Here is a 24,055-nt window from a genome sequence, read left to right as displayed (position 1 = left end):
TGATGTGGCTTGGTGAATAGTAGCATACTAGGTTATTTGCCAAAGGAGGGAAAGCTCTGTCTTTTTTTTTTTTTTTGGCTGCTTAGAAAATAGGTGGCTTTAACATCCTGGTACTGGTATTAGTGAGAGCTTTACCTGTATTCATACTGACTTGGGCATTAAATGCATTGTTAACACCATGTCAATCCAATCGCAAAAAGGTTGTTTGTTTTGTTGGAAGGGCCTGAACAAACAAGGGGAAATAATGATTACCAGTGCCTCTACCTTTCAACCAGCAGTTCAGATACCACTTATTGTTTTAGCTCGTTGAGAGGAAATATTTCTCCTTTGTATGAAGATAGTCATATATTCATTGCCAGTGGAAACCTACATTTGATTCAAAAATCTGTTTTGTGCAGTTAATTAATTTTCATCTGATGACATGGGTGATGATGAAAGTAATGTTTTCCCTGAAAAGATCTTTCCTTGAAGATAATGTTTTCTGCTAAAAGGTTACCAGAGTTTAAGATTATACATAACTGGCTGGAATATGTTTTGGAGTCTATGTTCATTCACAGGTCTTTGCAAGGAGAAAAAATTTTAAATATATCTGTGATATGTTACAGATATGATCAGATGATTCTCAGCTGTCTCTGAGGGACTCTCTCTCTCTCGCCCTCCCCCCACCCCCCCACTTTATACATTATCCCTGTGATCTCTTCCTCACACTGTTTCAATGTGTTAAGAAAAGAAACATTTCATAGAATAGTAGAAGTTAGCATTCAGAGGCATTTGGAAGATCACTTATTTTAATATTTTTAGATCAATTGGAATGCTTTTAAGAAATAATTATATTTTGTGATTAGTTTGAAGTTATGTTCATATTTTATAAACCTCTTAACCTGGTTGTATATTTGAAAGAATTCTGGTATTTTAGATCAGAGATGTGATTAGCAGATACAGTGTGTCTTCAAAATATTACTGTGCAGAGTAGAACATCACTATGATAATATAATCAAGATGATCATAAATAAATACTCCAGCCAAATACCAGGTGGTTGTTTTCTATTAATGTTAAACTACTATGCATTTTTTTGTTTCTTTTTTAGTGGGAAAATATGAGAGTAATATATTTTAAGGAAGATTAACAGTATGTTAAAAATGAATAATTCAAATACAAATTTAGAACAATTTAGAAGTTTCTTGGCTTTTTATAATCCAATATGTATACTAATTGCTGGAACGGTATTACAAAAAGTACATTTATTTTAAGGTATTTGCATTATAATTTAACTTTTTTGTGTCTTACAGATGTAATTTAATAAGATTTAGGCCATCATGATTAATGAAAATCATGAATTAATATGTGTGTAGCTCATTTATCTCTTGGAGGGGAAAACTCATTAAGCATTAATATTTACTCTTTAAACTTTTGTATAATATACCTAATCATATACTGCGAATATTTATTTATTGGTATATATTTACGGGCTCCCTGCTACTAAACAGTATGAATCATGCATAAAATTGAAAGAATTTGATTGCATTATGATTCTTGTCAACATCAAATTCTTCTCATTAATGACAAAATATTATTTTAATAAATGTTGAATGTTTGAAAGATCTTTACTGTATTTTTATAGCCTCCTAAATTGATGAAAATAAAAGTGCTATATAGTTTCTCTGGAGCTAAGCAATCCTAAAGAAACATGTCCAACCATTTAGTTATATCTTATTAAAAATATTTAAGATATTTTACTTTTAACTTTAGAGAAGGTTATTATTATAATATGTCAAAAGAGAAAAAATTAAATTATTTAAGAAATCCATTGGTTTGAAACTACAAGAAATTCATCAACTGACCCTTGGTAGACTCTGGAACTTTTTCATATTTTTTCATTATACATGAATTTTTTAAAAGTTTACCTTAAAAAATGAAAGCTAATCTTAAAAAAGCTTTTCTCCTACCTGATCAGAAGTAAGTGCAATCAAAAAGCTAAACACAGTAACAAAACAAGTATGTTACTACCCTAATAGAAAGAGGAACATTACGGTACTATGATTACATGTGATAAATGTTTTATTGTTGTATGAAAGAACAAAGAATCCACACAAGCATGGGTGTTTCTTTCTATCACTGCTCATTTTTATATTCAAAATGAAAAATGTATTTGCTGAAGGTTGTTACAAATATGCAAACACGTTAAAGTATTATAGTATACTTAAGCAGACTAAATGTTTTAAAAGTCAGAATATTCCACACTAAAAGAAATACATGCCAGAACATCTGAACATTGGAAATTGCAGATAGGATACAAAAATTTATGTCTATAGGTTTTTCAAATAAAATGTTAATTAAAATATGAGGTATTCTAAGGAAATAGCCATTCTCTTTGAGTATATTAAATGTAAAAATTTATATATGTAAGAATATTAATATCAGTATTAGTTATGATAGCAATGGAATTAGAATTAATTGAATAGTAAGGCAGTGGTTTTTGAAGAATATTTAATGATGTGAGAAAAACTCTATGATTGAAGTTAAATGAAAGAAGTGGGAGAAGCTATATTTATGACACAATTTTTGTTAAATGACTATACATACATGTATATAATATAAAATGAGAGTCAAATTTTGATTGTGTTAATGGATGTATAAATGCTTCAATTAACAGTTTTCTGCCTTTTCAGGTTTTCTGCAATGAGTGTGGATTAGATTTCATATTAGAAAACATAAATGTTACTTTTAAAAGATGTGATTTTTTTTTTTAAGTTACAGGCTCTCTAATCTTAAAATAATGCCTGTGATAGGTTTAACACATAAAGATTATATAAGGTAATGTTTTATGAAATCCATGTGATGACTTTGATCAAATCTTGCCATTTCACCTGTGCCATTTTTCTTGTCTTTCCGATTTCCTCCTTTTTATTTTTATGACATTGTTATATAACTTATGTGTGTGTGTATATATATATATATATATATATATAGTCCAACTTGTCTCCCTAGCTGATTGTATAATTTCTAAGAATAAGAATCTTGAATAATCAAAACCACACAAAACAAAAAGTTCCCATACTCTGTGAGACAGATTGAAGCAATGAAGCAATGGGAAGCCTTGAAATCAGATGGACTAAGGTTCAAATCACAGCTTTGACACTTAATACCCACCATGTGCCTTTGCACAAGTTACTTATTAGCCTCTCCAGATTTACTTTCTCCCATGTAAAATGTAAATATTAACTAATGTACCAGATTATTTTAAGGATTAGAGACAATGTATAGAAGCACCTAGGATATAACTGTTACTCAGTAAATTGTAGCTAATATTAATGTTTGATTATTTTTATCTTTATAAAATTCTTAAACCTTTGATAATGTCAGAAGTCGTGAAAAGATTTTGTTCTATGTAGCTTTTAATTAAAATTAATAGTTCACTATTAATAGATTTATAAAGGGAAATAAACAGAAAAGTAAGAGAAAAAAGTTTGGAAACGAAGGGTTGGATGAGAAAAATTACCGTTGATATATATATATTAGCACCAATACATTTTACTTAAACCTGAATCTGAAATAAAAGAAATAGGATGCATAGGATTTGGGTTTTAATCTAATGTATACCTATGATAAACCTTGATGTAGACTGTTACAGTACTATTTCATTTCCTTCCCTGTTAATTTTTACATAATGTGAGTACTATCATTATGTGATCTCATGAGAGTTTGAAACTCAGTTGTGTCCTGTATCATGATAAAATCTCAAATGGTTGACCTTTTTACCTTCGCCTCCTTTTTTGACATCATCAGCATCAGCATCACCACCACTACCACCATTGATACTGTTTTTATTAGGCGCTTAATAGGAACTATGCTAAATTCTTTAGAAATTAAAGAAATACTAAGGGGTTTTTATGTAGTAGGCACTGTGCTAGGCACTGAATACGCATCAGCAAATAAGACATATTTGGTATTTCAAACATGTCTTTTTGTTTGCAGTCACTTCTCGTTCATATACGTCATTGTAGTAAATAGTGGTTAAATGCTTAGACTTTGGACTCAGACCTTTGTTCTAATCTTTTTTACTATTTATCATGTGTAAGCGACAGCCTCACTAAGATTTGGTTAAAACCTATTTTATAGGTTGCTGTGACATTTAAGTGAGTAATGTTTATGAAGTACTTAACCCATTAGAAAGCACTCAATAAATGGTAATTATGACGATAAGGTGATGATGTCAGCATTGTGTTTTCTCAAGATTTCTTGATCTGGTGGGGGCATATCAAAGTGTAACTAATATAAATAACTATCTCATAGCTATTTATTTATGGTTTTGTTTCACAAAGAATTGATATACATTTCTTGTTAAAAATATATTTTGTTTATCTTATCCACACAAGTTTTAGTTTTCCTTGACTTTCAGAGTTAACCTTATTAACAGAGTTTAAAAATGTGAAAAAAAATCTAAATCTTTACAAAAAAAGAAAATAAAGGAATATAAGTAGGTCTTATTGTGTTTTAACTCATTAAATTATACATGTGGGTAATATGATTTGTGAACTATTGGCATGTATGACCTTCAAATACGAGGGGATGTTTTAGAGAAGCATAACTGAAACATTGTCTCTGTCCTTTAAGTAAGTATCTTTTCTCATCTAAATAAAGTGATTAAGCCACAAACACTTCAAAATTTCTTTTATTTAAGTTGAGTTTGACAGTGAGAGATAGTATTGTGTGACCTGGTCTGCATCCATTTAATTTAAACACTCTTAGGTGAGTGATGTGGTGATAACTTTTAAAAATTGTTTAATTTAAGCCTTTCATTTTTCTGAAACAGTCTCAGTGGGTATTGTCTAGTGTTTAATGTCTCTTAATTTTTATCAATCTATTGCATTTACAGTATACAGATGTGTAAGTTTTTACACAAAAGTGTTTAGTTTTTATAAATTCTTTTTGTGATATTTAAAATATTTATATTTCTTTAACAGCCTTATTTTTCTATTTCTTAAATGCTCACTTTAGAGTCTCTGCTCTATATGTTAGTTATTTTTCTTTCTTGCATGTCATCCATTAAAGATTAGCTGTGGAAGCTTGGAGCATGGAGAGATTATGAATGACAGAACAACTCCTGTAGAATAATAATCAGTTTTTGGTATTTAATGCTGTTTGACTTTTGCAGACACATTTCTTATTAACCTTTGGTACAAAGAGAAATCCAGGTTCCTGATATCTCATGGAGAAGATGAATTTGAGATCCTCTTCCAATTAAACTGAAATAAGGCCAATATTGGGTTTTAGCCAAAAGAACTCCTTAGTTCCTTAAGTCTTATATTTATATAAATCAATCAGCCTATCTACCTATCTATCTTAGTTACATTTTACATATAATTCAGTGGTTAAGTAATTTGCTTAGCATACTATACTAATTCTGCAAGCATTTAATCTACCTTTTCTCTTTAAACATAGATTGTTTTCTGTGCACCCAATTTTAGACTGATACTTGTAAATAAAAAAAATATTGTTAAACCCTTCTTATCACAGAGACTGTTCATTTATTTTTGTTGGGGACGAGATGGGTTTAATGTTATTGTCCAAAGCATCAGAACATAGAATCCCTGAACATATAACTTGTTTTTCTATTCCAGTTAACGAGTAAATGTTAAAAGTATAGATATGTAATCTACTGTTATAGCAAATATATTAAGACATCCCAACTAATTAGCATGGAAAAATAAAAATTTTTAGGTAATAGAAAATGTTTACATTGTTCTCTTGGAAAAAAAATTATTTGTTACCACATACCATGTCTCAGATGATGCTGACTATATAATAATTAAGAAGAATAAGAGTCAGTTCTATATATCAGACGAACAGAAAATAGCATAATATTTACTTTTAAGAAATAGTACACATTGGGGGAATTCCCTGGCAGTCCAGTGGTTAAGACCCCACGCTTCAAGTGCAGGGGGTGCAAGTTTGATCCCTGGTTGGGGAGCTAAGATCCCACATGCCCCGCAGTGCAGCCAAAAAAGAAAACATACAAACAAAAAAAGAGTGGTTGGAAGAAATAGTACACATTGGAATCGCATTTTTCTGTATATATAACGGGCATTAATGAAATATGTTAGCCTTAAATGCTGTAACAGTATTAATATAATGGAGCATCACATCTGTCTATCTATCTATTTTTTAGTTTGGAAGGAAAAAGGATTTCAAGAATATGACTAGTCATTTCAGATAAAAACAATGTCCCATCTCTATGAAATACCGCATTTAGAAATATTAATAGGTAGAATGCTGATTATATTATTATCTTCAGCTGTAGAATCCTATAAGTATGGAAATTATAATGAATGCCAGGTCAAATAATGCTTACAGATAGAGTATGGCCAATTTTGTAACCTCTCTCCCTAGAAAAGTTAGTGTTTTTCTGGAAAAAAACAAAATAAACATTGACAAAACAAACCATTATACGTAACAATAACCAACAATTGGAAATATTTCATTAGGTGTGACACACTATGGAGTTTAGCATTGATATCAGGCATTTGAGAACATATCATATAATGAGGTTATTTAAAACAAAAATAACAAAACTTCAAAAGATGGTTCTTGACTTTTCCCACACGTTTAATTAATTCTAAAGAGGAAATGATCTTGGAAAAAGTTTAGGTAACAGTTATATGTCACAGAATTTTCATATTGGTATCTATTAAAATTTAAATTAGATATTCTGTGCAGGAAATAGGTTAAATATCCCTTAAAATTATATTTCAAAAGTGCATAAAATAATTGATACTGATTTAAATACTTCAGGGATAAGCTTATCTCTTTCACATTAAAAATTATAGCTCTAATATCAGATATATTAAAGGTTTGAATGTAAAGAGCACATTTTTAGAAAGTGTTCATATATAGTCTTTGAGTTACCTGTATTAAATGCATGTATATAATGATTGTGAGTTTTGCCAAAAAGAGTTATTGTTTTATAGTTTTGCTACTTAACCTCACTATTTTGTATAATTTTCTAACTAATCTGTAGCAGTTTCTATACTCCTGGTAAGTATAAATTTATAGCAACCTTACAGAGGAAAATTTTAAAACATATATAAAGAGCTTAAAAAACTGTTTTTTAATGTAGTAATCATACTTCTAGGAGTTTTTGTAAGTAATTACCTATGTATATACATAAAGATTTGTGTACAAAGATGTTCATTACAGTGTTGTTTATATAGTGAATAACTGGAAACAATGTAAATCTAATTTTAGAAGCATCTTAGTTCAGTCAAATATGTCACGTCCAAATGATAAAATTCTATTCTGTTTTATACTTTTGAAGAATACTGAAGAATATGAAAACATATCCTGTTTATTTTAAATATACACAGAAAGTTACAGAACTATGCAAAACATTTCTGTCGCCACATTTTTACAGTGAGCCTGTATTACTTTTTAATCAGAAAAGGTTATTTACAGAATAATCATGTAAAATGTTGAACATTCAAATCCAGTTTTAGAAAAACAATATTCTGGTTTGTAAAAGAAGTTCTGAGGCAATAAGTTGAATCCAGCAATGTAATGCCAAGAATAGAACCTTCAGACTGCTTGGAGTAGCTTGGTTAATTTGCTACTGGTGTGTGGCATTTGCCATCTTTGTTTAAATTTACAATAAAACAATTTATGACAAGAAAGAGAAATTATAAATTTGAAGGAACTTAAGACATAATATAATGTTTGTGGTTCTGGAATATATATGTGGTGGTTTTGTAAAACACTAAGTATTATATTTGCAAGGAATTCATTGAGCATCATGTAAAGCAATAATAGTAAATACCCAATCTGAAATTCTTTTACATATAGTAAAGTACCAAACTATTTTCTACATTATATTTGTTGCTTAGAATTTTGTAATTTGAATTGTAATCAGTGATTATTTTATATGTTGCAAACTCAAATCCTAATGATTTCTTATTCCCTCGCCTTATTAGTTCAGCCATTTTTATTTACATAACTACGTCGAGGATGTTAAATGGATTCTTTTTCCTGGGAAATGTCTGTCTTCCAAATTATGTTATTTAGAGAATCATGATTCAGTGTTTAAACTAGCATGTTTTCCAATATACTGTCTCACTTCTGTATTTTAAAAGTAGTTTGAGAAGTATAGAATATGGGCTTGTCAATAGACTTGGGTTCTACTAAGAAAATATGTACTCTGTCTTGACTCAATAAACTCATACTTAGTATGGTTCAGCTTCTTCATATTTACTTTTGCCCATATTAGAAAACAATTAGCTTACTAAACAAATTTGAGTATTTGGGGGTAGAGAGTGGGGGTGATCCTCGCTGAATCTTTCTCATTTGACTAAGAATTATAGGATATTTGATAACCATGTTTAAAAATGGAGATATCCAAATATTATTGTAAACACCCAATGATTTGTTTTACCTACAATACAAGTATTTTACTTGGTTGGCTTACACAGTAGCTAATAATATTTGTTAATGTAATTTAACTGCTGTGAACCTTTACTGAACAAATATTGAAATTTATTCAAGTCAAAGAAAGAGAATCTCTAATGACTTTTGTTAAAGCTTCTATTTAATAGTTAAGGAGAAAAGTTTGTATGACATACGAGATGCAATTAACAGTAGATTTTACATTTAATAAAAAGAAAGAAGCATACGTATTTGCTTTATTCATTCCATCATAATTTGCATTAGAGCTGTGGGTGTTTAATGAGCAAATTCCAACTAAAATGCTATATTGATTTTCTAGTGAACTTTGTAATAGTCATCTACCTTGGAAAAGCTCAGTGTTTACAATTAAGTTTTCTTTACTAAAAATGTTTGAGAGTTGCGTATTGATTCTTTAGAAGTACTGAATTCTAGAAAAAGAATCAGGTTTTTCATAATCAACAGATTTCACATATAACCTAATAGGTGTTAAAAATTATTATTTCATAATACCTTACTTTTAGAAAACTTAGCATTTATAAAATGTGTAATCAGATTTTTTTGTGTGTTTTGTGACATTTTAAAATTTAACCTTAGAATATTCCTTTAAATACCCACATTATTTATATATTTAGAGTTGATACAGCATTATAGAAGAAAAAATGTTTTCTTTTCATCACACAAATAAACCCTTGATGTAGAGCATTTGTCTTTAAGCATAGAGATAACTAGACTTATTAAAGCCCTTGATATTGGCAGCCTTACCTTTTCAATTGTGTTATTGTATATAAAGTAGAACACAGCTTACATTAAATGTCATTTTATAAAGATCTCATCACACTATGCAGAAGCGATAGGAAGCCTGTTGCTATTTCAAGTTTAGTAAATAGTGTTTTAACCTTTTTATATGCCAGAATATTACAGGGCAATAATACATACATGTTAATCTGTACCTAGGTCACCGTTTAGTATCATTTTGTACATCCTATCTGATCCACAAATTAGAAGCATTTTATAATGTAAAAATTTAAAAATATCTTAGAGTATCATATTTGGTACAAACTTACTGAAGTACACAATATAGAATGTGTTCTGAATAATATCTCCTTCAGTTCCCATTTGCAATTTTTGCATGCCAATGAAAAAGGCTAAAAAGTAAGAAATTTTAAAATGGCTATAGATATGAATGGTCCAAGTTAATCAAAATCACATTTTTAGTATGTCTAGAAATGAAGCCAGGTTGTGAGTCTGTGGATTGAGGGTGATGATGGTAATGGTGGCATGGAACTAATGTTTGTTAAGAATCCACTTTATTTGACCAAGAGCTTTCTTGTATCATCTCATTTAATTTCCCCTAATAACCATAAATGATGATATTCTATTCATTTTACACATCTGAACTGTGACTAAAATAATTTAAGAAATATAAAAAAACCAAGTTACCTAACTTTACTGTGACAACATCTTGGATCTGAATCAAAGCCCTCATTCTTCATAATATATCATGTTGTTTTCTCTAAACTGTTATGAATATCCTTCTTAGGAGATTGTATACAACTAGAAGGGGAAAATAAAACTCATTATTATGTACTACATTATGGGCAGAAGCTTCTTTCATAACAGCATGATGAATTGATACATAGAAGCAGAATACTATGGCCACAGACAGCCACATAAGAGTAATGATACAGCCTTAAAAAAATATATGAAAATTGTGCTGGAAAGTATTGGATCTTCCAAAAGCTGTGTTCATAGCAAGAATTTCTTAACTTTAAACTGTTGGTTAAAAGCATTTGATTTTATGCAGGTGGATATCCAATTGCTCTAGCACAATTTGTTGTAAACTTTGTTCATCCATTCATCTGTTACTAGAATTTTGAGGTGTTTTTGGGTTTTGGCTATTATAAATAAAGATGCTGTGAATATTTGTGTTTAAGTCTTTTCATGGACATATGCTTTAATCTCTCTTGGATAAATACTTGTAAATGGAGTAGCTAAATCTTATGGCGGTTATAGGTTTACTTTTTTAAGAAACTGACAAAATGTGAGTTTTGTCAAAATACTATCTTACGTTCCACCAGCAGTGTGTGAAAGTTCCAGGTTGTTTTACATCCTTGCCAACAGCTTTAATCAGTCTTTTCATAGAAGTCATTGTGATAGGTTTGTATAGCTGACCCTTGAACAAAACCGGCTGAAACTCCGCAGGTCCACTTATATGCGTATTTCTCTCTCAGTAAATACATACTCCAGGACTGCGTGATCCACAGTTCTGCATTCATGGATACAGAGGACCAACTGTAAAGTTATACATGAATTGTTGACTGCAGGACCTTGTGGGGGGTGGAGCACCTCTAATCCCAGTGTGGTGCAAGGGTCAGCTGTGTGTGGTGGCTATCTCATAGTTTTAATTTCTCTAATAGCTAAAGATGTTGAGTGCATTTTCTTGTGCTTATTATCATCAATATATCTACTTTGATAAAAAGTGTTCAAGTTTTTTGCCCAATATTTAATTGGGTTTTTTGTTTCCTTGTTACTGAGTTTTTTTTAAATTATGTTCTAGATGCAAGTCTTTTATTAGATACATGCTTTGCGGTTATTTTCTTCCAGTCTGTGGCTTGTCTTTTCATTTTCTTATCAGTGTCTTTTGAAGAATGGAAATTTTTAACTGAATTAAATTGAAATCCTACTTACCAGTTTTTAAAAATTGGATTATGCTTTACTATTATTATAGTTAAGAAATCTTGCCTATCTAAAGTCAAAAGAGGTTTTTCTCCAAAACTCTTATAATTTTAGGTTTTGCATTTGGGACTGTGATTTATTTTGTGGAATGCAAGGTTGGTTTCCCATTTAAAAATCTCAAAATTACCAAAATAACACACCAAGAAAAGAAAAACAACCTGATCATCTTAAAGCCACACTCTGCTTTCTTGTTTCAGCTCTTATATTGTAAGGAAGTGTCCTTTTTGCAACTTACTTATTGCTACATTTATTGCATTTTTGCATATTCTATCAGTGATTTCACTGTTTAAAACAGCTCAGTGCTGAAATGCAATCTAATGTTTCCAGAGCACGGAAGGCTGTGTTGTGCATTATGGAGAAAATCTGTGTGTTAGATAAACTTTGTTCAGGCATGAGTTATTCTACTGTTGGTCATGAGGTCATTGCTAATAAATCAACAATATATATTAAATAAGGTGTCTTTAAAAAGAAACATGCATGAAACGGATATGTATTAATAGCAAAAATGTTGGTCAGTTTTAGTTGATTAAATTTTCTCATTATGGGTCCTAATTTCTCTGCTTGATTGTATGCCCTGTACTTGAATACCAGACATGAATATTACCATTTTGGGAGCTGGCTATTTTTGTATTCTTATAAAATATTCTTGAGCTTTGTTCCTAGATATAGTTGTTTCTTGGAAACAGGTCACTACTTCTGGGTCATGCTTTAAAGATATGTAGGTTATTATCAGAGCAGTGTTTAGTCTAGGGTTAATTAATCCCCACTATTGAAGCAAGCCCTTCTGTGTATTCTATGCAGTACTTCACGAATCATGAGGTTTTCCAGTCTGGCTGGTGGAAACATGTAATATTTTTGGTTTTGTGAAGCTCAGGGCACTGATGCCGCTAATCCTTTCAGGTGGCTCTTTGCCCTGCATGGATGATTTACTCACATGTGTGTGCACAGCCCTCAGCTGATTTCTTGAGGAATACCCTCTGCATGTCTCCAAAGCTTTCTCTCTTTGCAGCTGTATTGTTTGTTTGTTTGTTTCCCTAGTAGTCTGTCTTATTAATTCTAGCTGCTTTGCTTTTCCTAGACTCCTCTCTTCAAATTGTGGAGTCTGCTGGCGTCCTCCTGGATTTTTCCCTTCGTGTGCCATGTCCAGGAAACTCTTTCAGTGTATTAAGCTGGGCCAATCATAGGGCTCAACTGTTTTGTTATTCTCTCTCAGGTCACTGTTCTTTGTTTCCTGATAGTCTTGAAAGCTATCATCTTGTGCATTTTGTTCATTAAAAAAAAATTAAGTGGGAAGACAAATTCAGATCCTGTTAACCTGTCTTGACCAGAATGACAAGACTCTGTTGCTTAAAATTTAATCCTAACATATACTCTTGGAGATTTTTTCATATGTACTACCTTTTTTTCCTATTAGTCACTTAATATTTTCCTTTAAAACATCTCATCTTTTTAACTAGATAAATATGTATTTTAATGTAATCTTTATAACTTTAGTTTTAACATCTGTACCCAAAAAGTGCACAAATAACTGTGCAGTTTTATGAATCTCAGAAAGTGAACACACTTGTATAACCAGCACCCAGATTAAAAAAACACAAATATCACCGATAGAATCATCAACAGAATATCACCAAATATCACGAGAAGTTTCTCATCCTCGCTTCCAGTACTGCCTCCAAAAGGTAGTAACCATTATCCTAAGTTTAATAGCCAAGTCATTCTTTTGTGTTTTTGAACTTTTAATAAATGAAATAATGGAAAATTACCCTTTTTTGACATCTGGCTCAACAATATGGATAATGTAAAGAAATTTAAATTTTAACTGGACATTAAATTAAAAGCCACTTAGAAATTATAGGTCTGATGTGCTAGTTACATTTTTCTAATATTCATTAAAATGACATGACTCTTAAAAAAATGTGTTTCACATCCTGTGTTTTGTGAACTACTGTCCTAGAGGGAATATGATGGTAAATGATACAGGAAGGTAGGCTAGAACTAGATGCCAGCTTTCCTTGAATGCCGGCCTAAGACTCTTTTTTTTTTTGGCCTTGGAATCTGTGTGGCAGCAGTAGGAGAAGAGTAACTTGTTTACCCAGAGTTTTATGAAGATTATCTTTTGATAGGTTGAGGGATGCCTTAGTGAAGTCACCTGTCCTGTTTTTCTTTCCTCTGAAATTTGGTACATGCTTAACTTTTTGTTATGAATTGAATCTGTTGTTTTTGTTGTTGCTGCTGCTGTTTTTCTGCTGCCCTTGCCTTAATTCAGGATTTCATTATTTCTTACCTGGACTTCTATAATAATCTAATATTGGGTTAAGGGGCATGTACAATCCAACCTGCAACTTTTCTCTGATCCCTACATCTTCCACGCACACTCTGAATGCTAATCTCTGGGAGTCTCCTTCTGAAACACAGATCTGATCAAATTGTTTCTATTCTAGAAGTCCATTCTCTAGGATGGCCTATGTATTTATTTTCTAGGTAGCTTAAAGTTTCAGAGAAAGGGTTATTCTTGTGGGTTATTGATGTGAACTCTTGCTTAGACCACTCCTATAGTCTTGCTACTGGAATCTGCTTCCATGTTTGCCCCGCCTATGAACTGTTTCTTACCCAGAGGCCAGAATTCCTTTTTAAACATAAATGTGATACTGTCATTTCCTTACTCAGAAACCTCCATTAGCTACCATCATATTTAGATGGGATCTTAATTCATTGCACCCTCTCTAACTGTGCTCCAGCCATATTGCTATTTTTTCTCTAATACTTCTAGGGCTTTTGTCCCAGTTTTTCTTCAGCTTAGTCTACTTTCAAATATAGATATGGTTCTTCTTCTTTTATTTGAATGTGCTGAAATGTCACTTACTTTAAAAGGTCTTTTCTGACCACCCTTTTCTAACATAGTCTTCTCTATTCCCCATCTACCAAATCACTCTTTTCTCTGATACGACTGTATTTTCCTTCAAAGCAATCTATCTACGTACCTACCTACCTAATTTTTGGCCTGTTTTTCTCTCTGCTGTCTGTTTCCCCATAATAGAATGTATACTCCAGGATGATAAGGTCTTCCTAGACCACTATATTCACATTCCTTAAAACTGCATTGATGACTGCCAAAGGAGCTTGATAAATATTTGGTGAATTAATTAATTTATTTATCTTCCCTCAGGCTCAGCTTCTTAGAAGTGATTTTGGCTTTTGTTTTGACATTCCATGTTCCATTTTATACTCTGTTATGGAAAAGATATAGTTGATTTTTTTCTTGGGGTGTTTTTTCTTTTAATTTAAGTAATATAAAAGTAATTATCTTGATTAACAATATATTAATCTGTGACAGATCTTAGCAGAAACACAATCTTTTATGGCCTAAAAGGATATTTCAAATGTCTTTCCTAAGTTCATTTTGTGGTTTGACAGTATGTATAAATTTGGTTTAGGGATCCAAGCCCCTTTTTGTCTAAAATTGCAGGGATATTTTAAAAGTTATGTAAGGTTTCAAGTAGAAATTAAGCTTGATAAGTGACCATTTCAGATAACATAAAAGCTCCCTGTATAGCACTGCAGAAATTTACATGATGTCATTTGTATTATAATCGATATAAATGATGCCGCCGGAGATGTTCAGTGCTAAGCCAGCACAACTCTACCCCCATTTACTCTCCCTTTTCTTCTCCTTCCATCATCTTACTGAAGTAACTACTGTCCTGAACTTGGTGTTTATCATTTCCGTGTTTATTTTAATATTTTTACTAATTGTGTTTATCCACTTATAATAGGCAGATTTGCTATATTTTGCAGCTTGCTACTTTTGTCAGATTTTCATTTTTGAGATTTGTCCATTTGTCCATAGTTAATTCATTTAAAATGCTGCATTGTATTCCACTTTCAATGTATAGTAATTTATTCCTGCTCCAGTTGTTGCACAGTTCGGTTATTTGTAAGTATTTTGCTGTTATATAATGCTGAAATAAACATTTTTATACATGTTTCCTTGTGCACATGTGCAAGAATTTCTCTAGGCTTCATACCAAAGAGGAGACTTGTCAGGTTATAGGCTAGGCACAACTTCAGCATGGCCAAATTGCTCTTCAGATTGTTGTTTAGAAATATATACACCTATCTGAAGTATATTTGAGTGTTTCCTTTATTTCACAAGCTCAATATTTTTTAGTATTTGACCTTTAAAATTTTGCATTTATGGGTGTGAAATGGTATCTCAGTTTTCCAGTAGCTTAAAAATGTAGTGTTTTTTCAAGTGATTAGTTGACAGTAATTCAGTTGAATAAAATAATTTTTTTTGCTTTTTATTTTTGCTAAAATTATGCATTTTTCTTTTATTTTCTCTAATTAATTATAAATTATGTGCTTTTGTAGCTCTAGTTGAAGAGGTGTATTTTGCACAGAGAGAACGTGATGAAGCTATTATGTCTCGACTGCAGTTAGCCAATGAGGAGAGAAATGAAGCAATTGCACGAGCCAAGCATATGGAAATGTCTCTAAAACTGTATGTACACATTTAAAACTACATATGACATTAGGAGCATTTATAAGTTGCATGAATTATGTGGTGGTTACATGTTCAGATATGTTACTGATGCTTATATGTTACAGTGGTAAATTCCATATCCTCACAGTCTTTTTATTAGGAAGGGAGAGAGAGAGGGAGGGGGGGAGGAAGGAAGGAAGGAAGGAAGGAAGGAAGGAAGGAAGGAAAGGGAAGGGAAGGAAGGAAGGAAGGGAAAGAAGGGAAGGCACAACACTCTTAGTACAGTTACTTTCTTTCCTTTTTTTTTTTTTTTTTTCTTTTTTCTGGCTGCGTTGGGTCTTTGTTGCTGTGCTTGGGCTGGGCTTCAGTAGTTGTGACTCGTGGGCTCAGTAGTTGTGGCTCATGGGGTCTAGAGCACAGGCTCAGTAGCTGTAGCGCACAAGCTTAGTTGCTCCGCGGCATGTGGGATCTTCCCGGCCCAGGGATCAAACCCGTCTCCCCTGCGTTGGCAGGTGGATTCTTAACCTCTGCACCACCAGGAAAGCCCCATACATGGCGTTTTTAAACCTGAGTTCTTTATTGTGGGGTATTCCCAGGTAACCAAATTTCATTTTCAAATAGTTTTTTAAGGAGGGGTTTTTATAAATACTTTGTTCTCTAATTTAACATGCTCCAGACTGGCTGTTTGTTATCCATATATTCAAATTGGTTATGAATAAAATTCTTAGCCCAAGTATTTTTTCATTCTAAGCATTGTAAAAATGTTACTGACCTTTCTGACATTGAATTTGGCTGAAAAGAAGTCTGAGGTCAATCATATTTCTTTTATCGTTACTTACAGGTAGTTTAGTTTTTTCTGCCTGGGTACCTGAATGATTCTTTCTTTATTCTTGAAGTAGAACAGCTTAATCAGAATGTTTGCATTGATTATTTTGTAATAATATTTTTAGAATCACAGCATGCCTTTAGACTATTTGATTCTTTATTTCAGAGAAAGTTTAGATTTGTTTTTTAGGTTTTCTATTTTAGAGACTTCTGTTATTTTTATAGGGCACTTATATCCTTATCTATTATCTGTTCAATAATTATTTTAATTCCTGTCTCTTTCTCTGCATTCACTGAGATAATCTTAAGCCTTTCCTTTATGTTAGTAATTCTAGTTGTTTCTGTCCCATTCTCTGTTCTTTCTAATTCATTTATTAAATATTTGTTTGTTTATTCTCAGTGTTCCCTTAAGTTTTCTTTTCTTTCTTTTTTTAATTATCCTTAAGTTTTCAGTTTTCATATTCATCTACACTTTTGTTTTGGCATCTTTTCTTTGAACTTTGTTTTATTGATTTCATGTTCTGCTTATGTTTTTGTAGAATGCCAGCCACTGACAGGACAATTTTCTTCTTCCTTTTGGTTTATGTTATCTTTTATATTATGATCTTAACTCATTTGTATGTTATTTTGTCATGTGTTTGTGGTGAATTTATAGTTGACACGTCATTTTTCTTTATCTTGCTCATGCTTAAATTGTCAAGAACTTTTCTTTGTTCTGATATGGTGCAAGTGAATTTTCCTTGATAAACATTTCATATTATTTGAAACCTATTTGCCTTCTCTTCTGATTCTTGGCTAAGTATTGCTTCTTGGCTGCCTTTCTACATGGCTCTGGAGCAGTGGGGTAGGAGTGGTGGTTGGGAAGACCTTTTGGGGCTAGATACCCATTTTGTTTGAGGTTCTGTCCTCTGCTTGTAGGATTTTGTCTTGCACTACACTGAAGGTTCACTCTGTCTCGTCTTGTGGATATCCTGATTCCATGGAGTATTACTTTGGGGTTTTTATTTGTTCCACCAGTGTAATAAAAAAAAAAATTATTCAACCCTGATGATTCTTGTTTCCTCTGTAAAGATTCTTCAGTAATACAGGAAGATTTTTTTGTTTTTACTTTTCTCTGGGCTATCTACTGAATTCATTGATCTCTCAGGTTATTCCCAAGCTGTGTAGTATTAGTGAAAAATTCGAAGGATTTGGTGAGGCCACTGTCTTTTCTCAATACCTATTTTCATTTGTAAAAAGGGAAGTTAGTTGAACCTATTCAAAATCATTTTTCCCTACTTTTAAAAATTACTACATGATGTCCTTCTTCCTTTACTGTTTGATTAATTTTTATCTTCTGTTCAAGTGGTATGTGATGGAATACTTGGATTTCTGTGTTCAGATTTCACTCCACCATTTTTATTTGGACTTTTTTTTTCCAATAAACTTTTTATTTTAGAATACTTTCAGATTTACAGAAAAGTTGTGAAGATAGTACAGAGTTCCTATAACCCTCACCCAGTTTCCCTTATTGATAACATCTTACATTACTATGGTACCTATGTCATAGGGGAGAAATCAGCATTGTTACACGACTGTTTACTAAAGGCCACACTTTATTTAGATTTCACTACTTTTCTCTAATGTCCTTTTTATTTTCCAAGACCCTATCCACGATTCCATAGACATTTAGTTACTATGATTCCGTTGCCTACTCTGCTCTGTGACAATTTTCTCAGACTCTCCTTGTTTTTGATGACTTGACAGTTTTCTGGAATGCTGGTCAGGTATTTTGTAGAATGTTTTTCAATTTCAGTTTTTCTCATGATTAGACTGAGGTAATGGTTTTATGGGACAAATAGTATAGGAGTGAAATGCCGTTTTCATTGTATCATTTCAAGGTTAAATTCTGTCAACATGACTTACAGCCAGTGATGTTAATCTTGGTCACCTGGCCAAGGTAGTGCTTGCTATATTATATCTCTACTGTAAAGTTACCCACATTCCTCTTTCATACTCTACTCTTTGAAGCAAATCACTTAAGTGCAGCCCACGCTGAGTGATGGCGCTGAGGAGTGTGGGCTAGGAGGTTGAGTTCTACCTTCCTCAGCAGAGAGTATCTACATAAATTATTTGTAATTCTTTAATACAGAAGATTCATAACCCTCATTTATTTAGTTAGTTATGTCAGTATGGACTCATTTATATTCATTTAATACTTTGAGTTATAGTCTAATACTATATTATTTTGTTGCTTGGAGTATTCCAGCTTTGACCATTGGAAACTCTTTCAGGTGGCTCCTATATCCCTTTGACGTGTTGCCATCCTTTTGATTTTTGAACACTTTCTTACTTTCTCACACTACAAGATGCTCCAGGGTCATGTTTTATAGGCATTTGCCTGCCCCACCAGCAGTAAATCAGAGTTCTTACTGCTCACCATCCTTGCCGGCGTTTGGAATTGTCATTTTTATTTTGTTTTGTTTCTTGTTTTGCACATTAGCTATTCTCTAATGGTAGATGATATTGCACTCCTTTTTATATGTTTATTTACCATCTGTATATCTTCTTTGGTAAAGTGTCTGTTCAGATATTTAACCAGTTTTTTAAGCTGGGTTGTTTACTTTCTTTTTGTTGATTTTAAATGTTCTTTATACACCCTGGATGTAAGTCCTTTTTACACCCTGGATGTAAGTCCTTTCTCAGATATGTGGCTTTCAAATACTTTCTTCCAGTCCATGTTTGTATTTTTGTTCTCTTAACAGTGTGTTTAGCAGGATATAAGTTTTGAATTTTGGTAAAATCCAGCTTATTGATTTTATTTTCTTTCATGTTTTGTACTTTTGGTATTGAATCTAAAACTCATTGCCATATGTAAGGTCACACCAATTTTTCTCCTGTATTTTCTTCTAGAAGTTATAAATTTCATGTTTTACATTTAAGTCTGTAATCTATTTTGAGTTGATTTTTGTGTAAGGTGGTACATGGTACATGTAGGTGGTCTTTTTTTTCTTTCTTTTTTTTTTTTTATGTGGACATTTTTTTATTCCAGCACCATTTGTTGAAAAGGGTATCATTTCTCCACTAATTTCCTTTGCACCTTTGGGAAAATCAGTTGACTGTATTCATGTGGGTTAATTTCAGAACTTACTTTTCTGTTCCATTGGTCTGTGTGTCTATCCCTTTGCCAATACCACACATTCTTTTTTTTTTTTATTCTATATTTTTTTATTTTTTACAATAAACTGCATATATTTAGAGTGTACAATTTGGTATCCCAATCTCCCAATTCATTCCCCCCTCAACCTCCCCACTTTCCCCACTTGGTGTCCATATGTTTGTTCTCTACATCTGTGTCTCTATTTCTGCCTTGCAGACTGGTTGATTTGTACCATTTTTCTATAGTCCACATATATGTGTTTATATACAATATTTGTTTTTCTCTTTCTGACTCACTTCACTCTGTATGACAGTCTCTAGGTCCATCCATGTCTCTACAAATGTCCCAGTTTCATTGCCTTTCACAGCTGAGTAATATTCCATTGTATGTGTGTACCACATCTTCTTTATCCATTCATCTGTTGATGGACATTTAGGTTGCTTCCATGTCTTGGCTATTGTAAATAGTGCTGCAGTGAACATTGGAGTGCACGTGTCTTTTTGAATGATGGTGTTCTCTGGGTATATGCCCAGCAGCGGGATTGCTGGGTCATATGGTAGTTCTATTTTTAGTTTTGCAAGGAACCTCCATACTGTTTTCCATAGTGGCTGTATCAATTTACATTCCCACCAGCAATGCAAGAGCGTTCCTTTTTCTCCACACCCTCTCCAGCATTTACTGTTTGTTGATTTTCTGATGATGCCCATTCTAACCGGTGTGAGCTGATACCTCATTGTCGTTTTGATTTGCATTTCTCTCATAATTAGTGATGCTGAGCAGCTTTTCATGTGCCATTTGACCGTCCGTATGTCTTCTTTGGAGAAATGCCTATTTAGGTCTTCTGCCCATTTTTTGATTGGGTTGTTTGTTTTTTTGATATTGAGCTGGATGAACTGTTTATATATTTTGGAGATTAATCCTTTGTCTGTTGATTCATTTGCAAATATCTTCTCCCATTCTGAGGGTTGTCTTTTCATCTTGCTTATAGTTTCCTTTGCTGTGCAGAAGCTTTGAAGTTTCATTAGGTCCCACTTATTTATTTTTGTTTTTATTTCCATTATTCTAGAGGGTGGATCAAAAAAGATCTTGCTGTTATTTACATCGAAGAGTGTTCTTCCTGTGTTTTCCTCTAGGAGTTTTATACTGTCTGGCCTTACATTTAGGTTTTTAATCCATTTTGAGTTTATTTTTGTGTATGGTGTTAGGAAGTGTTCTAATTTCATTCTTTTACATGTAGCTGTCCAGTTTTCCCAGCACCACTTACTGAAGAGGCTGCCTTTTCTCCATTGTATATCCTTGCCTCCTTTGTCATAGATTAGTTGACCATGGTTTATCTCTGGGCTTTCTATCCTGTTCCATTGATCTATATTTCTGTTTTTGTGCCAGTACCATACTGTCTTGATCACTGTAGCTTTGTAGTATAGCCTGAAGTCAGGAAGCCTGATTCCCCCAACTCCATCTTTCCTTCTCAAGATTGCTTTGGCTATTCAGGGTCTTTTGCATTTCCATACAAATTGTAACATTTCTTGTTCTAGTTCTGTGAAAAATGCCATTGGTAATTTGATTGGGGTTGCATTGAATCTGTAAATTGCTTTGGGTAGTATAGTCATTTTCACAATGTTGATTATTCCAATCCAAGAACATGGTATGTCTCTCCATCTGTTTGTATTGTCTTTGATTTCTTTCATTAGAATCTTAAAGTTTTCTGAGTACAGGTCTTTTGCCTCCCTGAATACCACACATTCTTGATTACTAAATCTTTATGTTAAGTCTTGAAATTGGATAATGTCTTCTTTTTAAACTTTGCTCTTTTATTATAGAATTATTTTGACTATTCTGGTATGTTTGCCTTTCCATATACCTTTCAGAATCAGTTTGTTTTTAATCTACAAAAACAGTTGCTGGGGCCAAATGGTTTAAAACATACTTTTCAAAATTGGTACCTTTTTTCTTATTTCAGTAATGCAGCTATTAATAACTTTAGAACCCTTCTTTAGGGATTTACAAGTACCTTCAAGTTATCAACTGCTGCACAATACTACACTTAACACATAATTTATGACCATAAATTTTTTATGTAGATTGATCACCAATTTTATTCATGAAATTTGCTTCTAAATAGATTTTAATGTTTTGGGGGTCAAATAAAATTCACCCCAAAAAGATAACAAAATAGTTTTTTATACAATGTCCCAGCTCATTGAGGTGGGTGATATTCAGGCTTTATAGGTGAAAAAACTTAGAGTGGTTGACTGCCTGCCCAAAGAGTCATAGTCAGTGACTTACACATTGTAGGACTTATCTGCCTCAGATCTATACAGGCAACTCAAACTTAGCATATACAAAATGGAATTATTAATTTATTTTTAAAAACTGATCCTCCCTGTACCCGTCAGTGGCACAACCATCTGCCCACATGTCCAAACCAAAACTTCTTCCTCAGAACTCCTATTAAATTGGTCTCTTAGTTTTGTTTATTCTGTCTCTTTAAATGATGGATCTAAATTGAGCCTGTCCTTCTTCCCTGAATTTTTTAAACCTCCATTGTCTACTTTAATTTGTACATATGTTTTGTTATAGTTTTTATTACAATCCATGAAAATTAGTGTTCCTTGAGGCAGAGCCGTTTTCATTTTGTTCTTGATAGCATTCATATTGAGAGAGGAATGGGCAAGGGAGAAAAGGAAAACACTCAGTCCCATCTCAAGACTTTTCTTTTAGTTAATTAGCCCATTCAATAAATGTTTATTGAATTATACTATGTGTCAGGTACACTACTAGTTGCTGGGAACACAGCCTTATGGTCTGAATTTAGTTAAGAAGATCAGCATTGAATAAATAGCAATAATTAAATACTTAAAATAGTATCAAGTGATATGAAGAATTACTGGTTCCTAGGAAAAGCTTATAGACAGCTGTATTATAGTCTAGGGGTTCAGGTGAGGGGATCAGGAAAAATCATACATAAGAAGCAAGAACAACAACAACAAAAAGCATGTCAGTGCAGTTTTAAATGGCACTGTGAAGGTTCCTTTCTACTCAGCTGAGGTCTATAAGCTCTGAACTTCAGTAGTGAGTTTTAGACTAAATCTTTGTTAAGATAGAACCAATTTATAACTGAGTTTTGCCTGACTGAAAGGCATATTTAGACACATTGAGTATAAGATGAAACTATATAAATTATTTCACATCTCTTTTAATTTCTTATTTCTTGCTTCCTATAATCTGGAAATTCCTTCCTTCTCTTTTCTTTCATCAGCTTGTCCACTTCTGATCTACTTTGCAATCTTTCTGTATAATGTTTGTCTTGTCTTATTATTCTGCTGCTTCTCTGTTTTCCCTTACCCCTTGAATTTTTTATGCTTTTTTCTTTGTCTCTTTTGCTTTTATCCAAAACTAGGAAAAAGCAAAAAGGATTCAAGTTAAAATGACTTACATATGCATGCCAACATAGACATGTTTGCATATGTACATTCCAACTTTTGAGATCATGGTACCTATTTTTCAATCTGTTTGTTACTGTTGGTGTATTTTTTATAAGATATTAAAGGTGGCAGTGTATAAAAAAATGAGACAATGAAAAAAACCAAACAGTTTAGAATCCTCTGATAAGCTGATCACTAGTTCTTCTATTTGGGGGTCAAAGTTTTGCTTCTTCCCATTGAACAAGGTAAATGACTATAGGTTCAGGAAGGAAAGATGTGATATTGACTGATTTAGGAATAAATCAAGAAATGTGACATTTCATGCATGAGTCTTTTCACTTCGAGTGCAAGGTTGTCAGTCAGAATTTACATGGTATAGGAAATCAATTGAAACTTGAGCCCACGGACATTTACTTCAGCAATATTCTTACGGATTATCATGACTGTCTAGTTAGACTGTTGTAGGCATAATTTAGAGTTTAGGTGAGGCTGAAATTCCTTTGTTTAATTGTAAATTTCATATTAATGGTACATAATGTATAGTTTATTGGCTGTATTTCATATAACACCAACTAATACTTTGTCTCTCTTAAGCTAGTAAAACTTTATATGTTGTACGTGCTGCTAGTAAGCCTTAAACCTAAAAAGTCATTTTACATAGAAAATTGAATGTTTTATATAACTGTTTTAAATTGCTTCCTTTTTTTAAAAGGTAAGTTGTTGGTCTGATTTTTGTTTTCTTAAGTGATACAGTAAGTAATGTACTTATTGTAGGACTGAATTTATTTTCTGGGAGCCACTTTTGTTGATTTTCAGCCTTTAATTAGATATTGAATGACCCACTTCAGAAAAAAATGTGTCAAATATACTGAATTGGCACTTACAATGTGTTAACATCAAATCATCTCATTTGTCAATACTCAGCAAAGTAAGGACATATGGTGCAAATCCAGCCTTCCACTTGTTTTGTAAATAAAGTTTTTTTTTTTAATACAACCACACCTGTTCAT

At 32.4% G+C, this 24,055-nt stretch overlaps 1 protein-coding gene across 6 annotated transcripts in view; it reads left to right on the top strand.

Moving 5' to 3' along the window:
• The window catches only part of MIPOL1 (mirror-image polydactyly 1), a 303,368-nt gene that overhangs the window by 82,186 nt on the left and 197,127 nt on the right, over positions 1–24,055 (top strand). For all 6 annotated transcript variants that reach the window (XR_009051220.1, XM_057720561.1, XM_057720558.1 and 3 more), the window contains exon 8: positions 15,545–15,674. Coding sequence is in view for 5 of the 6 variants with exons in the window: in XM_057720561.1 (XP_057576544.1) it covers positions 15,545–15,674 (130 nt within the window). In the remaining variant the exon portion in view is untranslated. The remainder of the gene's footprint in view (positions 1–15,544; positions 15,675–24,055) is intronic.

This window comes from Hippopotamus amphibius, chromosome 2 (genome assembly GCF_030028045.1).
Source record: "Hippopotamus amphibius kiboko isolate mHipAmp2 chromosome 2, mHipAmp2.hap2, whole genome shotgun sequence".
Taxonomy (NCBI): Eukaryota; Metazoa; Chordata; class Mammalia; order Artiodactyla; family Hippopotamidae; genus Hippopotamus; species Hippopotamus amphibius.
Note: the sequence above shows the minus strand (reverse complement) of the source record. Positions and strands in the feature narration are given on the sequence as shown.